The sequence below is a fragment of the Tursiops truncatus genome, chromosome 8, assembly GCF_011762595.2.
Source record: "Tursiops truncatus isolate mTurTru1 chromosome 8, mTurTru1.mat.Y, whole genome shotgun sequence".
NCBI lineage: Eukaryota > Metazoa > Chordata > Mammalia > Artiodactyla > Delphinidae > Tursiops > Tursiops truncatus.
Genome location: NC_047041.1, coordinates 99,245,998 through 99,265,509, shown reverse-complemented (window position 1 = coordinate 99,265,509; position 19,512 = coordinate 99,245,998). Strand labels below are relative to the sequence as shown.

Below are 19,512 nucleotides of genomic sequence, written 5' to 3'. Positions count from 1 at the left end.
TCCCCCGACCACGCCGACGGGCTGATCCCCCTTCCTGAGCCTCTGTCCGCCCGCTGGGCAGCTTGTCCTTCCTGGCTTCTCTCCTGCTCTCACCCTCTGCTCTCTGTAGAGCCAGCCTGTTTCTCCTTTTCACGTGTGGCTGCCGCTAAAAGTCTTCTGTCAGTCTCTTCCGAGGGTCCCCGCCTGGGGACCCACTCGTTGGTCTATTCCTCGGTGCCAGGAGGAAGTTGGCTGCTTTGCAGGCATCTTTGAAATGATTTCACAGGTGCCCAGTTCTGCCTCACAGACATCATTTTTCTACTTCCAGAGGCCTGGACTCATCTGTGAGTCAGAGGCTGGGCAGCAGAGTGCCTGAGGGACAGTTCTCTGCTGCTTCTGATGGCTTGTTTATTTAACAAATAATGAGTCCTCAAAGTGGAAATGTTAACCCTGGCACAACCAGGCTCAACAAATGCTTTCCGAAGGGTCCCTGGGAGGATTCCCCTGCAGATTAAACAAACAAGCCAGGCAGGTGAGAGGCGAGAGGTGAGAGCTGAAGGTCCAGTCAACACGGAGCTAGTCACCGGGAGGTGTCCCTGAGACCTGCTGGGCTGATTCGAATCTAGAATTGATTGTAAATCCTTCTCCCAGACTCCACTGTCTGGGAGTCTACCTGTCCCCACTCCCCATGGCTTTTGCTTACCAGAGATTCCCCAAGTAATTTCTGTTCTCCTCCTGTGGTGTGGCCGTCAGCCCCTCTCTTCAGTCCCCTGTGCTGTGTCCCAGGAGGCTCCGTGGGCCTCCCTTACGGTCCCGGCTTCTTTGGGAAACAGGCAACCATGCTGTGGGCTGGGCTGCGGCCAGGCGGCTGTCACTCACGCAGACGCTGCTGCAACCTGTGGGGGGCATGTGTTTCTGCAGAGCGGGGATGACGAGGAGTACCAGCGCATCTACACCACGAAGATCAAGCCTCGGCTGAAGCCGGAGGATGGAGTGGAAGGGGAGCCTGGGGAGACCCAGAGCCGCACCATCACGGTGACTAGGAGGGTCACAGCCTACACTGTGGACGTGACAAGCCGCGAAGGAGCCAAGGACATCGACATCAGCAGCCCTGAGTTCAAGATCAAGATTCCACGGCACGAACTGACTGAAATCTCCACCGTGGATGTGGACACCCAGCCTGGGAAGACAGTGATCAGACTGCCCTCGGGCTCGGGGGCACTGTCCCCCACCACAGGCTCCACTGTGGACATCCAAGCAGGGTCCATTTCCACTTCAGGACCAGAGCTCCAAGGTGCTGGCCACTCGAAGGTCCAGGTCACCGGGCCTGGGATAAAGGTGGGAAGCCCGGGTGTCAGTGTCAGTGCAAAGGGCTTGGACTTAGGTAGCAAAGGAGGGGTCCAAGTCCCAGGGGTGGACGTTCTGTCTTCTCTTGGGGGTGGGGCAGCAGAGTGGCAGGGCCCAGCTCTTGAGAGTGGCAACGATGGGAAAATTAAATTTCCCTCCATGAAGCTCCCAAAATTTGGTGTCTCAACAGGGCTTGAGGGTCAGGCCCCAGAGGCAGGGTTGAGTGTTTCTGCCCCTGAATTCTCTGTGGGGCACAAGGGTGGCAAGCCAGGCTTGACCATTGGCGGGAACATCCAGACCCCTCAGCTAGAAGTCAGTGGTCCCTCTGCCAGTATTAAGGGGCTTGAGGGGAAGCTGAAGGGCCCCCAGATCACTGGGCCATCCCTTGAGGGTGACCTGGGCCTGAAAGGTACCAAGCCACAGGGGAGTTCAAGGGTGGACATCTCTGTGCCCAAAATCGAGGGCAGCATCGCTGGCTCCAGGGTGGAAGTTCAAACTCCTAACATTGATATTCACGGGCCAGGGGGCAAACTGAATATGCCCAAGGTGAAGGCCCCCAAATTCTCTGTATCAGGTTCTAAGGGAGAGGGAGCTGGCATTGATGCGACACTTCCTGGGGTCTCTGGGGATGTTGGCCTACCTGAGGTTGCTTCTGGGGGACTGGAAGGGAAGGTGAAAGGTCCTAAAATCAAGACTCCTGAAGTGATTGTTCAGACACCTAATATCTCCATGCAGGATGTGGATCTGAGCCTCAGGTCCCCTAAACTGAAAGGAGACATTAAGGTTTCTGCTCCTGGGCTTCAAGGTGATGTTAAAGGCCCTCAAGTGGCAATTAAAGGCGCCAAAGTGGACATAGAGACACCCAGCCTAGAGGGGACCGTGACTGGCCCCAAGTTTAGTGGTCCTTCTGGGAAAGAAGGAACCTGCAAGATCTCTATGGCAGACGTAGACTTAAATGTTGCCGCACCAAAGGTGAAAGGGGGTGTGGATGTCACGCTTCCAAAAGTAGAGGGGAAAGTCAGTGTCCCTGAAGTTGATGTCAGAGGCCCCAAAGTGGATGTCAGTGCCCCAGATGTGGACATTCATGGTCCGGACTGGAACCTGAAAATGCCCAAGATGAAAATGCCCAAGTTCAGTGCTCCAGGAGTTAAAGGGGAAGGGCCAGATGTAGATGTGAATCTCCCCAAAGGTGATGTCAGTATTTCAGGGCCCAAGGTCAGTGTGGAAGCCCCAAAGGTCAACATAGGGGGCCTGGTGGGCAACCTTAAAGGTCCTGATGTTCAGCTGCCTGAAGTGAGTGTCAAGACACCAAAGATCACCATGCCTGATGTGGATTTGCATGTGAAAGGCCCAAAGGTAAAAGGACAGTATGATGTAACAGCAACAAAACTTGAAGGAGAGATGAGAGGCCCCAAAGTGGACATTGATGCCCCTAATGTGGACGTTCATGGCCCAGACTGGCACCTGAAGATGCCCAAGATGAAAATGCCCAAATTCACTGTGCCAGGGTTCAAAGCAGAGGGCCCCGAAGTGAATGTAAACCTGCCTGAGCCTGATGTGGACATTTCTGGGCCCAAGGTAGATGTCTGTGCTCCAGATGTGAGTATTGAGGGACCAGAGGGGAAATTGAAAGGACCCAAGTTTAAGATGCCTGAGATGAATATCAAAGCCCCGAAGATCTCCATACCAGACGTGGACTTACATTTGAAAGGCCCTAGTGTAAAAGGAGAGTATGATGTCACAGTGCCGAAGGTGGAAGGTGAGATTAAAGTTCCTGATGTTGAACTTAAAAGTGCCAAACTGGACATTGATGCTCCAGATGTGGACATTCAAGGCCCAGACTGGCACCTGAAGATGCCCAAAATGAAAATGCCCAAGTTCAGCATGCCCGGCCTCAAAGCAGAGGTCCCAGAAGTGGATGTGAACCTGCCCAAGACTGACATTGACATCGCTGGACCCAAGGTGGATGTTGAACTTCCAGATGTGAATATTGAAGGACCTGAAGGAAAGCTGAAGGGTCCCAAGTTTAAGATGCCTGACGTGAATATCAAGGCCCCCAAGATCTCCATGCCTGATGTAGATTTGCATATGAAAGGTCCCAAGGTAAAAGGGGAATATGATGTTACAGTGCCAAAACTGGAAGGGGACCTGAAGGGGCCAAAGGTAGACGTCAGTGCCCCAGATGTTGGAGTTCACAGTCCTGACTGGAACCTAAAGATGCCAAAGATGAAAATGCCCAGATTCACCAGGCCCAGCCTTAAAGGAGAGGGCCCAGAATTGGATGTGAACCTGCCCAAGGCTGATGTTGACATTTCTGCACACAAGGTAGATATTAGTGCTCCAGATCTGAGCCTTGAAGGACCAGAAGGGAAGTTGAAAGGCCCTAAGTTTAAGATGCCTGAGATGCACTTCAGAGCTCCCAAGATGACCCTGCCAGATGTTGACATGGATTTTAAAGGACCCAAAATGAAAGGGAATCTAGATATGTCTGCACCAAAAATAGAAGGTGAGATGAAAGCTCCACATGGGGACATCAAAGGTCCCAAAGTAGATGTTAAAGCACCAGATGTGGAAGTTCAGGATGCAGACTGGAGTCTGAAGATGCCCAAGATGAAAATGCCTAAATTCAGCATGCCAGGCTTCAAAGGCGAGGGCCCAGATGTGGACATGAAACAGCCCAAGGCTGACATTGAGGTCTCAGGACCCAAGGTGGACATTGAAGCCCCAGATGTGAGCCTGGAGGGGCCAGAAGGAAAGCTTAAGGGTCCCAAGTTTAAGATGCCTGAGATGCACTTCAAGGGCCCCAAGATCTCCATGCCTGATGTGGACTTAAACTTGAAAGGCCCCAAAGTCAAAGGGGATGTGGATGTGTCTGTGCCCAAGATAGAAGGTGACATGAAAGTGCCCGATGTGGACATCAAAGGCCCCAGAGTGGATGTTGATGTCCCAGATGTGGATGTTCAAGGCCCTGATTGGCACCTGAAGATGCCCAAGATGAAAATGCCCAAGTTCAACATGCCTGGCTTCAAAGGAGAGGGCTCTGAAGTGGACGTGAATCCACCCAAGGCTGACATTGATGTCTCAGGACCCAAGGTGGACATTGAAGCCCCAGATGTGAGCCTTGAGGGGCCAGAAGGAAAGCTTAAGGGTCCCAAGTTTAAGATGCCTGAGATGCACTTCAAGGCCCCCAAGATCTCCATGCCTGATGTAGACTTACACTTGAAAGGCCCTAAAGTCAAAGGGGGTGTGGATGTGTCTGTGCCCAAGGCAGAAGGTGAAATGAACGTGCCAGATGTGGACATCAAAGGCCCCAAAGTGGATGTTGATGTTCCAGATGTGGACGTTCAAGGCCCCGACTGGCACCTGAAGATGCCCAAGATGAAAATGCCCAAGTTCAGCATGCCTGGCTTCAAAGGAGAAGGCCCTGAAGTGGATGTGAACCTGCACAAGGCTGACATTGACGTCTCAGGACCCAAGGTGGACATTGAAGCCCCAGATGTGAACCTTGAGGGGCCAGAAGGAAAGCTTAAGGGTCCCAAGTTTAAGATGCCTGAGATGCCATTCAAGGGCCCCAAAGTCTCCATGCCTGATGTGGACTTACACTTGAAAGGCCCCAGAGTCAAAGGGGATGTGGGTGTGTCTGTGCCCAAGATAGAAGGTGAAATGAAAGTGCCAGATGTGGACATCAAAGGCCCCAAAGTGGATGTTGATGTTCCAGATGTGGATGTTCAAGGCCCTGACTGGCACGTGAAGATGCCCAAGATGAAAATGCCCAAGTTCAGCATGCCTGGCTTCAAAGGAGAGGGCCCAGAAGTGGATGTGAACCTGCCTAAAGCTGACATTGACGTCTCTGCACCCAAAGTTGAGACTGAAGCCCCAGACGTGAGCCTCGAAGGTGCAGAAGGGAAGCTCAAGGGTCCTAAGTTTAAGATGCCTGAGATGCACTTCAAGCCTCCGAAGATCTCTATGCCAGACATTGATTTAAACCTCAAAAACCCCAAGGTGAAAGGTGATGTGGATGTTTCTCTGCCCAAAGTTGAAGGCGGTCTGAAAGGGCCAGAGGTTGACATCAAAGGTCCCAAAGTGGACATTGACGTCCCCGACGTGGATGTTCATGGCCCAGACTGGCACCTGAAGATGCCCAAGATAAAAATGCCCAAGATCAGCATGCCTGGCTTCAAAGGAGAGGGCCCAGAAGTGGATGTGAACCTGCACAAGGCTGACATTGATGTCTCAGGACCCAAGGTGGATGTTGAAGTTCCAAATGTGAATATTGAAGGTCCAGATGCAAAACTAAAAGGTCCTAAATTTAAGTTGCCAGAAATGAATATAAAGCCTCAGAAGATATCCATGCCTGATGTTAGTCTGCATTTGAAAGGCCATAAAATGAAAGGAGATTATGATGTTACGGTTCCAAAAGTAGAAGGAGAGATTAAAGCTCCTGACATTGACACCGAAGGTACAAAAGTAGACATTAATGCACCAGATGTGGGAGTTCATGGTCCAGACTGGCACCTGAAGATGCCCAAGATAAAAATGCCCAAGATCAGCATGCCTGGCTTCAAAGGAGAGGGCCCCGATGTAGATGTGAACCTACCCAAGGCTGACATTGACGTCTCAGGGCCCAAGGTGGACATTGATGTTCCAGATGTGAATATTGAAGGTCCAGAGGGGAAACTAAAGGGTTCCAAGTTCAAGATGCCAAGCATGCATATACAAACACACAAAATCTCTATGCCTGATGTTGGACTTAACCTGAAAGCCCCTAAACTGAAAACTGATGTAGATGTTTCTCTTCCCAAAGTGGAAGGAGACTTGAAAGGTCCTGGAATTGACATAAAATCCCCTAAAATGGATGTGGATGTTGGTGATATAGATGTTGAATGTCCAGAAGGAAAGCTTAAGGGTCCCAAGTTTAAGATGCCTGAGATGCACTTCAAAGCCCCCAAGATCTCCATGCCTGATGTGGACTTAAACTTGAAAGGCCCCAAAGTCAAGGGGGATGTGGATGTGTCTGGGCCCAAGATAGAAGGTGAAATGAAAGTGCCAGATGTGGACATCAAAGGCCCCAAAGTGGACGTTGAGGTCCCAGATGTGGACGTTCAAGGCCCCGACTGGCACCTGAAGATGCCCAAGGTGAAAATGCCCAAGTTCAGCATGCCTGGCTTCAAAGGAGAGGGCCCCGATGTAGATGTGAATCTACCAAAGGCTGACATTAATGTTTCTGGCCCCAAAGTGGACATTGATACTCCTGATTTGGATATTGAGGGACCAGAAGGAAAATTAAAAGGTTCTAAATTTAAGATGCCTAAGTTGAATATCAAAGCTCCCAAGATATCCATGCCAGATGTGGACTTGAATTTGAAGGGACCCAAACTGAAAGGAGAGATGGATGCTTCTGTGCCAGAACTAGAAGGTGATCTCAAAGGTCCGCAAGTTGATATCAAAGGTCCTAGTGTGGATGTGGAGGTGCCTGACGTTGATCTGGAAGGTCCTGATGCAAAGTTGAAAGGCCCTAAGTTTAAGATGCCAGACATGCACTTCAAAGCCCCCAAGATTTCCATGCCTGATGTAGACTTACACTTGAAAGGCCCCAAAGTCAAAGGGGATGTGGATGTGTCTGTGCCAAAATGGGAGGGAGATTTGAAAGGTCCCTGTGTGGATGTGGAGGTTCCTGATGTTGATCAAGAATGTCCTGATGCAAAGTTGAAAGGACCTAAGTTTAAGATGCCTGAGATACACTTCAAGGCCCCCAAGATCTCCATGCCAGATGTGGACTTACACTTGAAAGGCCCCAAAGTCAAAGGGGATGTGGATGTGTCTGTGCCCAAGATAGAAGGTGAAATGAACGTGCCAGGTGTGGACATCAGAGGGCCCAAAGTGGACGTTGATGTCCCAGATGTGGACGTCCAGGGCCCAGACTGGCACCTGAAGATGCCCAAGATGAAAATGCCTAAATTCAGCATGCCTGGCTTCAAAGGCCAAGGCCCAGATGTGGATGTGAACCTGCCCAAGGCAGACATTGATGTCTCAGGACCCAAGGTGGACATTGAAACCCCAGATGTGAGCCTGGAGGGGCCGGAAGGAAAGCTTAAGGGTCCCAAGTTTAAGATGCCTGAGATGCACTTCAAGGGCCCCAAGATCTCCATGCCTGATGTGGACTTAAACTTGAAAGGCCCCAAAGTCAAAGGGGATGTGGATGTGTCTGTGCCCAAGATAGAAGGTGAAATGAAAGTGCCAGATGTGGACATTAAAGGCCCCAAAGTGGACGCTGATCTCCCAGATGTGGACGTTCAAGGCCCCGACTGGCACCTGAAGATGCCCAAGATGAAAATGCCCAAATTCAGCATGCCTGGCTTCAGAGGAGAGGGCCCTGAAATGGATGTGAACCTGCCCAAAGCTGACATAGACGTCTCAGGACCCAAGGTGGACATTGAAACCCCAGATGTGAGCCTGGAGGGGCCGGAAGGAAAGCTTAAGGGTCCCAAGTTTAAGATGCCTGAGATGCACTTCAAGGCCCCCAAGATCTCCATGCCTGATGTGGACTTAAACTTGAAAGGCCCCAAAGTCAAAGGGGATGTGGATGTGTCAGTGCCCAAGATAGAAGGTGAAATGAAAGTGCCCGATGTGGACATTAAAGGCCCCAAAGTGGACGTTGATATCCCAGATGTTGATGTTCAAGGCCCCGACTGGCACCTGAAGATGCCCAAGATGAAAATGCCCAAATTCAGCATGCCTGGCTTCAGAGGCGAGGGCCCTGAAATGGATGTGAACCTGCCCAAAGCTGACATAGACGTCTCAGGACCCAAGGTGGACATTGAAACCCCAGATGTGAGCCTGGAGGGGCCAGAAGGAAAGCTTAAGGGTCCCAAGTTTAAGATGCCTGAGATGCACTTCAAGGCCCCCAAGATCTCAATGCCTGACGTAGACTTACACTTGAAAGGCCCCAAAGTCAAAGGGGATGTGGATGTGTCTGTGCCCAAGATAGAAGGTGAAATGAATGTGCCAGATGTGGACATCAGAGGCCCCAGAGTGGATGTTGATGTCCCAGATGTGGATGTTCAAGGCCCTGATTGGCACCTGAAGATGCCCAAGATGAAAATGCCCAAGTTCAGCATGCCTGGTTTCAAAGGAGAGGGCCCTGAAGTGGATGTGAACCTGCACAAGGCTGACATTGATGTGTCAGGACCCAAGGTGGACATTGAAGGCCCTGATGTTAATATTGAAGGACCAGAGGGAAAGTTGAAAGGTCCTAAGTTCAAGATGCCAGAGATGAACATCAAAGCCCCCAAGATCTCCATGCCTGACTTTGATTTGCACCTGAAAGGTCCTAAGGTGAAAGGAGATGTGGATGTTTCTGTGCCTAAGGTGGAAGGTGACCTGAGGGCCCCTGACGTTGACCTCAAAGGCCCCAAAGTGGATATTGATGTCCCAGATGTGGACATGCATGGCCCAGACTGGCACCCGAAGATGCCCAAGATAAAAATGCCCAAGATCAGCATGCCTGGCTTCAGAGGAGAGGGCCCAGAAGTGGATGTGAACCTGCCCAAGGCCAACATTGATGTGTCAGGACCCAAAGTGGACATTGAAGGCCCTGTTGTTAACATTGAAGGACCAGAAGAAAAGTGGAAAAGTCCAAAGTTTAAAATGCCTGAAATGCATTTTAAGACTCCAAAGATACCCATGCCAGATATTGATCTTAATCTAACAGGTCCAAAGATGAAAGGAGATGTGGATATCACATGCCCCAAGGTAGAGGGAGATTTTAAAGGACCTGAAGTTGACCTCAAAGGCCCCAAAGTGGACATTGATGTCCCTGATGTGGATGTTCAAGGCCCAGACTGGCACCTAAAGATGCCTAAGATGAAAATGCCCAAGTTCAGCATGCCTGGCTTCAAAGGAGAGGGCCCCGAAGTGGATGTGAACCTGCCCAAGGCCGACATTGATGTGTCAGGACCCAAAGTGGACATTGAAGGCCCTGTTGTTAACATTGAAGGGCCAGAAGGAAAGTTGAAGGGTCCTAAGTTCAAGATGCCTGAGATGAACATCAAAGCCCCCAAGATCTCCATGCCTGACTTTGATTTGCACCTGAAAGGTCCTAAGGTGAAAGGAGATGTGGATGTTTCTGTGCCTAAAGTGGAAGGTGACCTCAAGGTCCCCGAAGTTGATGTCAAAGGCCCCAAAGTGGACATTGATGTCCCTGATGTGGATGTTCAAGGCCCAGACTGGCACATGAAGATGCCTAAGATGAAAATGCCCAAGTTCAGCATGCCTAGCTTCAAAGGAGAAGGCCCAGAAGTGGATGTGAATCTGCTCAAAGCTGACATTGATGTGTCAGGACCCAAGGTGGACATCGAAGGCCCTGATGTTAATATTGAAGGACCAGAGGGAAAGTTGAAAGGTCCTAAGTTCAAGATGCCAGAGATGAACATCAAAGCCCCCAAGATCTCCATGCCTGACATTGATTTTAATCTGAAGGGCCCCAAAGTGAAGGGTGATGTGGATGTGTCCTTACCAAAAGTGGAAGGTGAGCTTAAAGTTCCTGAAGTTGACATGAAAGGCCCCAAAGTGGACATTGATGCCCCAGATGTGGACGTTCATGGCCCAGACTGGCACCTGAAGATGCCCAAGATAAAAATGCCCAAGATCAGCATGCCTGGCTTCAGAGGAGAGGGGCCAGAAGTGGATGTGAACCTGCCCAAGGCTGACATAGACGTCTCAGGACCCAAGGTGGACATTGATGCCCCAGATGTGAATATTGAAGGTCCAGATGCGAAACTGAAGGGTCCCAAGTTCAAGATGCCAGAGATGAATATCAAAACTCCTAAGATATCAATGCCAGATTTGGACCTTGATCTTAAAGGCCCTAAAATGAAAGGAGAGGTGGATATTTCACTTCCAAATGTAGAAGGTGATTTGAAAGGGCCTTCTCTTGACATCAAAGGCCCGAAGATAGATGTAGATGCACCAGATATTGATATTCATGGCCCAGAAGGCAAATTAAAAGGTCCAAAGCTGAAGATGCCTGATGTGCATGTAAACATGCCCAAGATCTCCATGCCAGAAATTGACCTGAATTTGAAAGGCTCAAAACTTAAGGGAGATGTTGATGTTTCTGGACCCAAATTGGAAGGTGACATTAAAGCTCCCAAGTTAGATGTAAAGGGCCCAGAAGTGGACATTTCTGGTCCTAAGCTCAATGTTGAAGGCAAGTCAAAGAAATCTCGTTTTAAGCTTCCCAAATTTAATTTTTCAGGCTCCAAAGTTCAGACACCTGAGGTAGATGTCAAAGTCAAAAAGCCAGATATTGATGTAACAGGTCCAAAAGTTGACCTTAATGCTCCCGATATTGAGGTCCAAGGAAAAGTGAAAGGATCCAAGTTCAAAATGCCTTTCTTGAGTATTTCGTCTCCTAAAGTGTCTATGCCTGATGTGGAGTTAAACCTGAAAGGTCCTAAAGTCAAAGGAGACTTAGATGTTGCAGGTCCTAATTTAGAAGGTGATTTTAAAGGACCCAAAGTGGACATTAAGGCACCAGAAGTTCATCTTGATGCACCTGATGTGGATGTTCATGGTCCAGACTGGAATTTGAAAATGCCCAAGATGAAAATGCCCAAGTTCAGTGTGCCCGGCTTAAAAGCAGAAGGGCCAGATATGGCTGTGGATCTGCCAAAAGGAGACATCAACATAGAGGGTCCCAGAGTGGACATTGAGGGCCCAGAAATCAATGTGGAAGGTCTAGAGGGAGGCTTAAAAGGTCCCAAATTCAAGATGCCTGATATGAATATCAAAGCTCCCAAGGTCTCCATGCCTGATGTGGACTTACACTTGAAAGGCCCCAAAGTCAAAGGGGATGTGGATGTGTCTGTGCCCAAGATAGAAGGTGAAATGAACGTGCCAGGTGTGGACATCAGAGGGCCCAAAGTGGACGTTGATGTCCCAGATGTGGATGTTCAAGGCCCTGACTGGCACCTGAAGATGCCCAAGGTGAAAATGCCCAAGTTCAGCATGCCTGGCTTCAAAGGAGAGGGCTCCGAAGTGGATGTGAACCTGCCCAAGGCTGACATTGGTATTTCTGGCCCCAAAGTGGACATTGATGCCCCAGATGTGAATATTGAAGGTCCAGATGCGAAACTGAAGGGCCCCAAATTCAAGATGCCAGAGATGAATATCAAAGCTCCCAAAATGTCCATGCCTGACCTTGACTTTAACCTGAAGGGCCCCAAACTAAAGGGTGATGTGGATGTGTCTTTGCCAAAAGTGGAAGGTGACCTCAAGGCCCCTGAGGTGGACATCAAGGGCCCCAAAGTGGACATTGAAACTCCTGATATTAACATTGAAGGCCCAGAGGGGAAATTGAAGGGGCCCAAATTCAAGATGCCAGAGATGCACCTGAAGGCGCCCAAGATCTCCATGCCTAACATTGACTTAAACCTGAAGGGGCCCAAGGTGAAGGGTGATATAGATGTTACCCTTCCCAAGACTGAAGGAGATCTGAAAGGCCCTGAGATCGACATCAAAGGTCCCAAAGTGGATATTGATGCTCCAGATGTGGATGTTCAAGGCCCTGATTGGCACCTGAAGATGCCCAAGATAAAAATGCCCAAGATCAGCATGCCCGGCTTCAAAGGAGAGGGGCCAGAAGTGGATGTGAACCTACCCAAGACCAACATTGACATGTCAGGACCCAAGGTGGACATTGAAGGCCCTGATGTTAACATTGAAGGACCTGAGGGAAAGTTGAAAGGTCCTAAGTTCAAGATGCCAGAGATGAACATCAAAGCCCCCAAGATCTCCATGCCTGACTTTGATTTGCACCTGAAAGGTCCTAAGGTGAAAGGAGATGTGGATGTTTCTGTGCCTAAGGTGGAAGGTGAACTAAACGCCCCTGACGTTGACCTCAAAGGCCCCAAAGTGGATATTGATGTCCCAGATGTGGACATGCATGGCCCAGACTGGCACCCGAAGATGCCCAAGATGAAAATGCCCAAGTTCAGCATGCCTGGCTTCAGAGGAGAGGGCCCAGAAGTGGATGTGAACCTGCCCAAGGCTGACGTTGATGTCTCAGGACCCAAGGTGGACGTTGATGTTCCAGATATGGATATTGAAGGTCCAGATGTGAAACTGAAGGGCCCCAAGTTCAAGATGCCTGAGATGAACATCAAAGCCCCCAAGATCTCCATGCCTGACTTTGATTTGCACCTGAAAGGTCCTAAGGTGAAGGGAGATGTGGATGTTTCTGTGCCTAAGGTGGAAGGTGACCTAAAGGCCCCTGAAGTTGACATCAGAGGTCCCAAAGTGGACATTGATGCCCCAGATGTGGACGTTCATGGCCCAGACTGGCACCTGAAGATGCCCAAGATAAAAATGCCCAAGATCAGCATGCCTGGCTTCAAGGGAGAGGGGCCTGAAGTGGATGTGAACCTGCCCAAGGCCGACATTGATGTCTCAGCACCCAAGGTGGACATAGACACTCCTGACATTGATGTTCATGGTCCAGAAGGGAAACTGAAGGGCCCCAAGTTTAAAATGCCTGACCTGCACCTCAAGGCACCCAAGATCTCCATGCCTAACATTGACCTGAATCTGGAGGGCCCCAACGTAAAGGGTGATGTGGGTGTTACTCTGCCCAAAGTTGAAGGTGACCTCAAGAGCCCTGAAGTTGACGTCAAAGGTCCCAAAGTGGACATTGATGTCCCAGATGTGGATGTGCATGGCCCAGACTGGCACCTGAAGATGCCTAAGGTGAAAATGCCCAAGATCAGCATGCCTGGCTTCAAAGGAGAGGGCCCAGAAGTGGATGTGAACCTGCCTAAAGCTGACATTGATGTGTCAGGACCCAAGGTTGACATTGATGTTCCAGACGTGAATACAGAAGGTCCAGATGCAAATCTGAAGGGCCCCAAGTTCAAGATGCCAGAGGTGAACATCAAAGCTCCTAAGATCCCCATGCCTGGCATTGACTTAAACCTGAAAGGACCCAAAGTAAAGGGAGATGTGGATGTTTCTCTGCCTAAGGTGGAAGGTGACCTCAAGGGCCCCGAAGTTGACGTCAAGGGCCCCAGAGTGGACATTGATGTTCCAGATGCGGACGTTCATGGCCCAGACTGGCATCTGAAGATGCCTAAGGTGAAAATGCCCAAGTTCAGCATGCCTGGTTTCAAAGGAGAGGGCCCCGAAGTGGATGTGAACCTGCCTAAGGCTGACATTGACGTCTCAGGACCCAAGGTGGACGTTGATGTTCCAGATGTAAATATTGAAGGTCCAGATGCAAAACTGAAGGGCCCTAAATTCAAGATGCCGGAGATGAACATAAAAGCCCCTAAAATCTCCATGCCTGACCTTGACTTTAACCTGAAGGGCCCCAAAATGAAGGGTGATGTTGATATCTCTCTGCCCAAAGTTGAGGGTGATCTCAAGTCCCCTGAGGTGGACATCAAGAGCCCCAAACTGGACACTGACACTCCTGATATCAGTATTGAAGGTCCAGATGGAAAACTGAAGGGGCCTAAATTTAAGATGCCAGAGATGAACATCAAAGCCCCCAAGATCTCCATGCCTGACTTTGACTTAAGTCTGAAAGGGCCAAAGGTAAAGGGGGATGTGGACTTTTCACTGCCTAAGGTAGAAGGTGATCTGAAAGGGCCAGAGGTGGACATTGAAGGTCCTGAAGGGAAACTCAAAGGACCCAAATTTAAGATGCCTGATGTCCATTTTAAAACCCCACAAATCTCCATGAGTGACATTGATTTGAACTTGAAAGGACCTAAGATAAAAGGAGATTTGAACACTTCCATCCCTAAACTGCAAGGAGATCTGAAAGGCCCCCAGATAGATGTTAAAGGCCCTACGCTGGACATAGACACTCCTGATTTTGACATTAATGGTCCAGAAGGGAAACTGAAGGGCCCCAAGTTTAAAATGCCTGACCTGCATCTCAAGGCGCCCAGGATCGGTGTGCCTGGCTTCAAAGGAGAGGGCCCCGAAGTGGATGTGACCCTGCCCAAGGCTGACATTGACGTCTCAGGACCCAAGGTGGACATTGATGTTCCAGATGTGGATATTGAAGGTCCAGATGCGAAACTGAAGGGCCCCAAGTTCAAGATGCCGGAGGTGAACATCAAAGCCCCTAAGATCCCCATGCCTGGCATTGACTTAAACCTGAAAGGACCCAAAATAAAGGGAGATGTGGATGTTTCTCTGCCTAAGATGGAAGGTGACCTCAAGGGCCCCGAAGTTGATGTCAAGGGCCCCAAAGTGGACATTGATGTTCCAGATGTGGACGTTCATGGCCCAGACTGGCATCTGAAGATGCCTAAGGTGAAAATGCCCAAGTTCAGCATGCCTGGCTTCAAAGGAGAGGGCCCCGAAGTGGATGTGAACCTGCCTAAGGCTGACATTGACGTTTCAGGACCCAAGGTGGACGTTGATGTTCCAGATGTGAATATTGAAGGTCCAGATGCGAAACTGAAAGGCCCCAAGTTCAAGATGCCGGAGGTAAATATCAAAGCTCCCAAAATCTCCGTGCCTGATGTCGACCTGGATTTGAAAGGACCCACAGGCAAAGGAGATTTCGATGTGTCTGTCCCTAAGATTGAAGGGACTTTCAAAGGCCCCAAAGTAGATCTTAAAGGTCCAGGTCTGGATCTTGAAGGCCCTGATGCCAAACTCAGTGGCCCACATTTGAAGATGCCCTCACTGGATATATCTGCCCCTAAAGTAACTGCGCCTGATACTGATTTGCATCTCAAGGCACCCAAAATTGGAGTTTCTGGTCCCAAATTAGAAGGCGGTGAACTGGACCTCAAGGGACCCAAAGTTGATTTCGAAGCTCCAAGCTTAGATGTACACGTGGAGAGCCCAGATATTAACACTGAGGGGCCAGATGTGAAAATTCCCAAATTTAAGAAGCCCAAGTTTGGGTTTGGGGCCAAAAGCCCCAAAGCTGACTTCAAATCACCTTCCCTCGATGTGACAGTTCCTGAGGCAGAGCTGAATGTTGAGGCTCCTGAAATTGGTGTTGGTGGCAAGGGCAAGAAGAGTAAGTTTAAAATGCCTAAAATTCACATGAGTGGTCCTAAAATTAAGGCCAAAAAACAAGGATTTGATGTGAATGCGCCTGGGGGTGAGATTGATGCCAGCCTCAGGTCTCCTGATGCAGATGTCAACGTCGCAGGGCCGGATGCCTCACTTAAAGTCGACGCGAAATCTCCCAAGACCAAGAAACCTATGTTTGGAAAAATGTACTTTCCAGATGTCGAATTTGACATTAAGTCACCTAAATTTAAAGCGGAAGCTTCCCTCCCTGGCCCCAAAATGGGGGGTGAAATCCAGGCACCTGACCTGGATGTTTCCTCACCAGAGATTAACGTGGAAGGTCCTGACATCAAGCTGAAAGCTCCCAAGTTCAAGGTGCCAGGTGTGGATGTCTCAGGGCCAAAAATAGAGGGCGACTTGAAAGGCCCCAGGGTGCAGGCAAACTTGGATGCATCTGACATCAACATTGAAGGCCCAGATGCTAAAGTCAAAGCACCGTCATTCAGCATTTCTGCCCCTCAAGTCTCCATCCCTGATGTGAATGTTAACTTGAAAGGACCAAAGATAAAGGGTGATGTCCCCAGTGTGGGACTGGAAGGACCAGATGTAGATCTGCAAGGTCCAGAATCGAAAATTAAGTTCCCCAAGTTTTCGATGCCCAAGATCGGCGTCCCTGGTGTGAAGATGGAGGGTGGGGGAGCTGAGGTCCAGCTGCCCTCTCTAGAAGGAGGCTTGAGCGCACCAGATGTTAAGCTTGAAGGGCCCGATGTGTCTCTGAAAGGGCCAAAAATAGACTTGCCTTCAGTGAACCTCTCTGCGCCAAAAGTCTCTGGACCTGACCTTGACCTGAACTCGAAAGGACCAAGTTTGAAGGGAGGCCTGGATGTATCTGTTCCCAGCATGAAGGTGCACGCTCCTGGGCTTGACCTCAGAGGTGTCGGTGGAAAGGTGAAGGTGGAAGGTGATGGTATGAAAGTGCCTGGAACTGATGCCACAGCAATGCTTGATGTCGGTGCGCCAGATGTGACCCTGAAGGGACCAAGCCTGCAGGGAGACCTGGCTGTCTCTGGTGACATCAAGTGTCCTGAAGTATCAGTAGGTGCTCCTGACCTAAGCTTGGAGGCACCTGAAGGTGGTGTCAAACTTCCTAAGATGAAGCTGCCCCAGTTTGGCATCTCCGCTCCAGGGTCCGACTTGGACATCGGCGTCAAGGGGCCACAAGTCGCTGGAGAACTAAAGGGGCCCGGCATAGATTTGAACCTCAGAGGCCCGAACCTGAAAGGGCCTCAGATCTCTGGCCCTCAAATCTCAGCACCAGATGTGGACTTGAACTTGGAAGGACCAAAAGCAAAAGGCAGCCTCGGGGCCAGTGGTGACATGAAAGGCCCCACAGTTGGAGGAGGTCTTCCGGGCATCAGTGTTCAAGGCCTAGAAGGAAACCTCCAGACGCCTGGAATTAAGTCATCCAGATGTGAGGTGGAGCTGCCAGGTGTGAATGTGAAACTCCCAACCGGGCATATTTCTGGTCCTGAAATCAAAGGTGATCTGAAAGGTTCAGGAATAGGTTTCCACGGGGCCCTTCCTGACATTGGCATGAAAGGGCCTTCCTTTAACGTGGCATCTCCTGAGTCAGATTTTGGTGTCAGCTTGAAAGGCCCGAAAATCAAAGGAGGCATGGATGTTTCAGGGGGTGTCAGTGCCCCAGATATCAGCCTGGGTGAGGGGCATGTGAGCGTCAAAGGTTCCGGCGGGGAGTGGAAAGGACCCCAGGTCTCCTCTGCTGTCAACCTGGATGCACCTAAGTTTGCCGGAGGACTTCATTTCTCAGGACCAAAGATAGAAGGAGGTGTCAAAGGAGACCAGATTGGACTTCAGGGTCCTGGGCTGAGCGTGTCTGGGCCTCAAGGTCACTTGGAAAGCGGATCTGGAAAAGTAACATTCCCCAAGATGAAGATCCCCAAGTTCACCTTCTCTGGCCGTGAGCTGGTTGGCAGAGAAGTAGGGGTGGATATTAACTTCCCTAAAGCGGAGGCCACTGTCCAGTCTGGTGCCGGAGAGGCCGAGTGGGAAGAGTCTGATGTAAAACTTAAAAAGTCCAAAATCAAAATGCCCAAGTTCAACTTTTCCAAACCTAAAGGGAAACCTGGTGTCACCGGCTCACCGGAAGCGTCCATTCCAGGGTCCAAAGGTGACCTGAAGAGCTCCAAGGCCAGCCTAGGCTCTCTGGAAGGAGAGGCAGAAGTCGAAACGTCTTCGCCCAAAGGCAAATTCTCCTTATTCAAAAGCAAGAAGGCACAGCACCGCTCAAATTCCTTCAGTGAAGAAAGGGAGCATTCTGCATCTTCTACCCCTCCGGGAACTTTGGAGTTCGAAGGTGGGGAAGTGTTGCTGGAAGGCGGGAAAGTCAAAGGGAAACATGGGAAGCTGAAATTTGGTACCTTTGGTGGATTGGGGTCAAAGAGCAAAGGTCATTATGAGGTGACTGGGAGTGATGATGAGGCAGGCAAGTTACAGGGGAGTGGAGTGTCCTTGGCCTCTAAGAAGTCCCAACTGACATCTTCTAGCAGTGACAGTGGGACTAAAGTTGGCATCCAGCTTCCCGAGGTGGAGCTGACAGTTTCCACAAAGAAAGAGTAGCAGGCCTCTGTGTGTGTGTACATATATGTATAAAAATACATCAGCCTTGGGTGAGTTTGTATATAAACTCCAAAGAGAAACCCGCCGACAGCCTCAGCAGTAACGCAAACACCTGGCCTCTGGCAGGGGCGAGCGCTGAAAAGACAAGCGCCTATAGGCTCCTCCTGGAGCTTTACAGATAGGTAAAGAGTTCTAAGTTCTTCGTCCAGCCCGTGTGCAAAGTCAACAGTATTTGCCTTAAGATTTCAGGTTTTTGTTTTTGCATTGAACGCTGAGAGCTCCTGTTTACTAAGCAAGCTTTTGTGTTTATTATCCTCATTTTTACTGAACATTGTTAGCGTTGGGGTCATGGAAACCCACTTTTTCATTGTAATGACTTTTGGGGCTTCTGTTAGTCAGGGTGGGGGGTGGAGAAGGCAGTAGAGGGGGGCCAGACCTTCATTTCTCCTGCCGTCCGGATCTACTCAAACAGGAAACATCCAAAGATGGCTGAGAGGAGCCGCCAGGCAGGGCGTGTGGGTGTTTCTAGAACTCTTTAGCGTTGCTTTTTCTTCCCCAGGGGTGGCGGTCCCAGCCCGTTTGGGGCTCACCATGAGAGGGAATTTAGAGTCTGTTTGCAAATTAGCCAACCCACCGACTCGACACGAGGGCCTTCCATTCTGTGTGTTGTAAGAGAAATGTTTTCTTTGTGATCGCCACGTTCCTGATATTAATTCTGATTTCTTTTAACAAATGTTATCGTGATTAAGGAAATTTCCAGCACTTTAATGGCAAATTAATTGAGAATGTAAGAAAATGGATGCTGTCAAGGGCAAATAAAGCTGTTTATTAACCTGGATGTCCTGTGCCTTTTATATTCTGTAATGGGAGGATGAGGCCTAGGGAGGCTGCATACCCAGCCCTGACAGGTCAGACTGGGTCCCCTCAGTGGCATTGCTAGTTGCATTAGTGGGTGATGGGACGGGTTCTTTGCTTCTCGATTCTCATGGTGAGGCTGGTTGTACCATTGCTGAGATATCAAGAGAGGCTGGGCACGCTGGCAGCCCGAGCCCCGGGACCTGCCCACCAACTCGGCATCCTCAGATAGGAGTATACGATTCAGAGATGGTTCAGACATGAATGGAAGAAAAGGCCTATGGAATGGCAGAAAGGGATCTGACCGTGGGCCACAGGCCTGCCAGCTGTTCCAAACTTGGCTGTAGGTTTGCTGGCTGGTCTCGTTACCTGCCCTTCTGGGCCTCAGTTTCCCCTTCGAAATAAGGGTGCTGATCTCGAATCACATGTCCTTATGCTTCCTTCTAGTCCACGTGAGCGCTAAACTTTATGAAAAATCTCTTCTGACAGAAGTCCCCTCCCCCACCCCCTTTTTTCTGGCCTTCCCTTGAGGCACGCAGGATCTTAGTTCCCCGACCAGGGATCGAACCCATGCCCCCTGCATTGGGAGCACGGAGTCTTAACCACTGGACCTCAGGGAAGTCCAAAAGTCCCCTTCTGATTTACAGCTCTGTAGAC

The 19,512-nt window shown here is 50.0% G+C and overlaps 1 protein-coding gene across 7 annotated transcripts in view; it reads left to right on the top strand.

The window, feature by feature from the left end:
* The window catches only part of AHNAK (AHNAK nucleoprotein), a 93,870-nt gene that overhangs the window by 21,120 nt on the left and 53,238 nt on the right, over positions 1-19,512 (top strand). For 3 of the 7 annotated variants that reach the window (XM_073809069.1, XM_033860822.2, XM_033860824.2), the window contains exon 5: positions 901-18,838. The exons of the other annotated variants lie outside the window; for them this stretch is intronic. In XM_073809069.1, coding sequence (XP_073665170.1) covers positions 901-18,000 — 17,100 coding nt within the window. In that variant the 3' untranslated portion in view covers positions 18,001-18,838. Of the gene's footprint in view, positions 1-900; positions 18,839-19,512 lie in introns of those variants that run through there. 7 annotated transcript variants of the gene reach the window in all.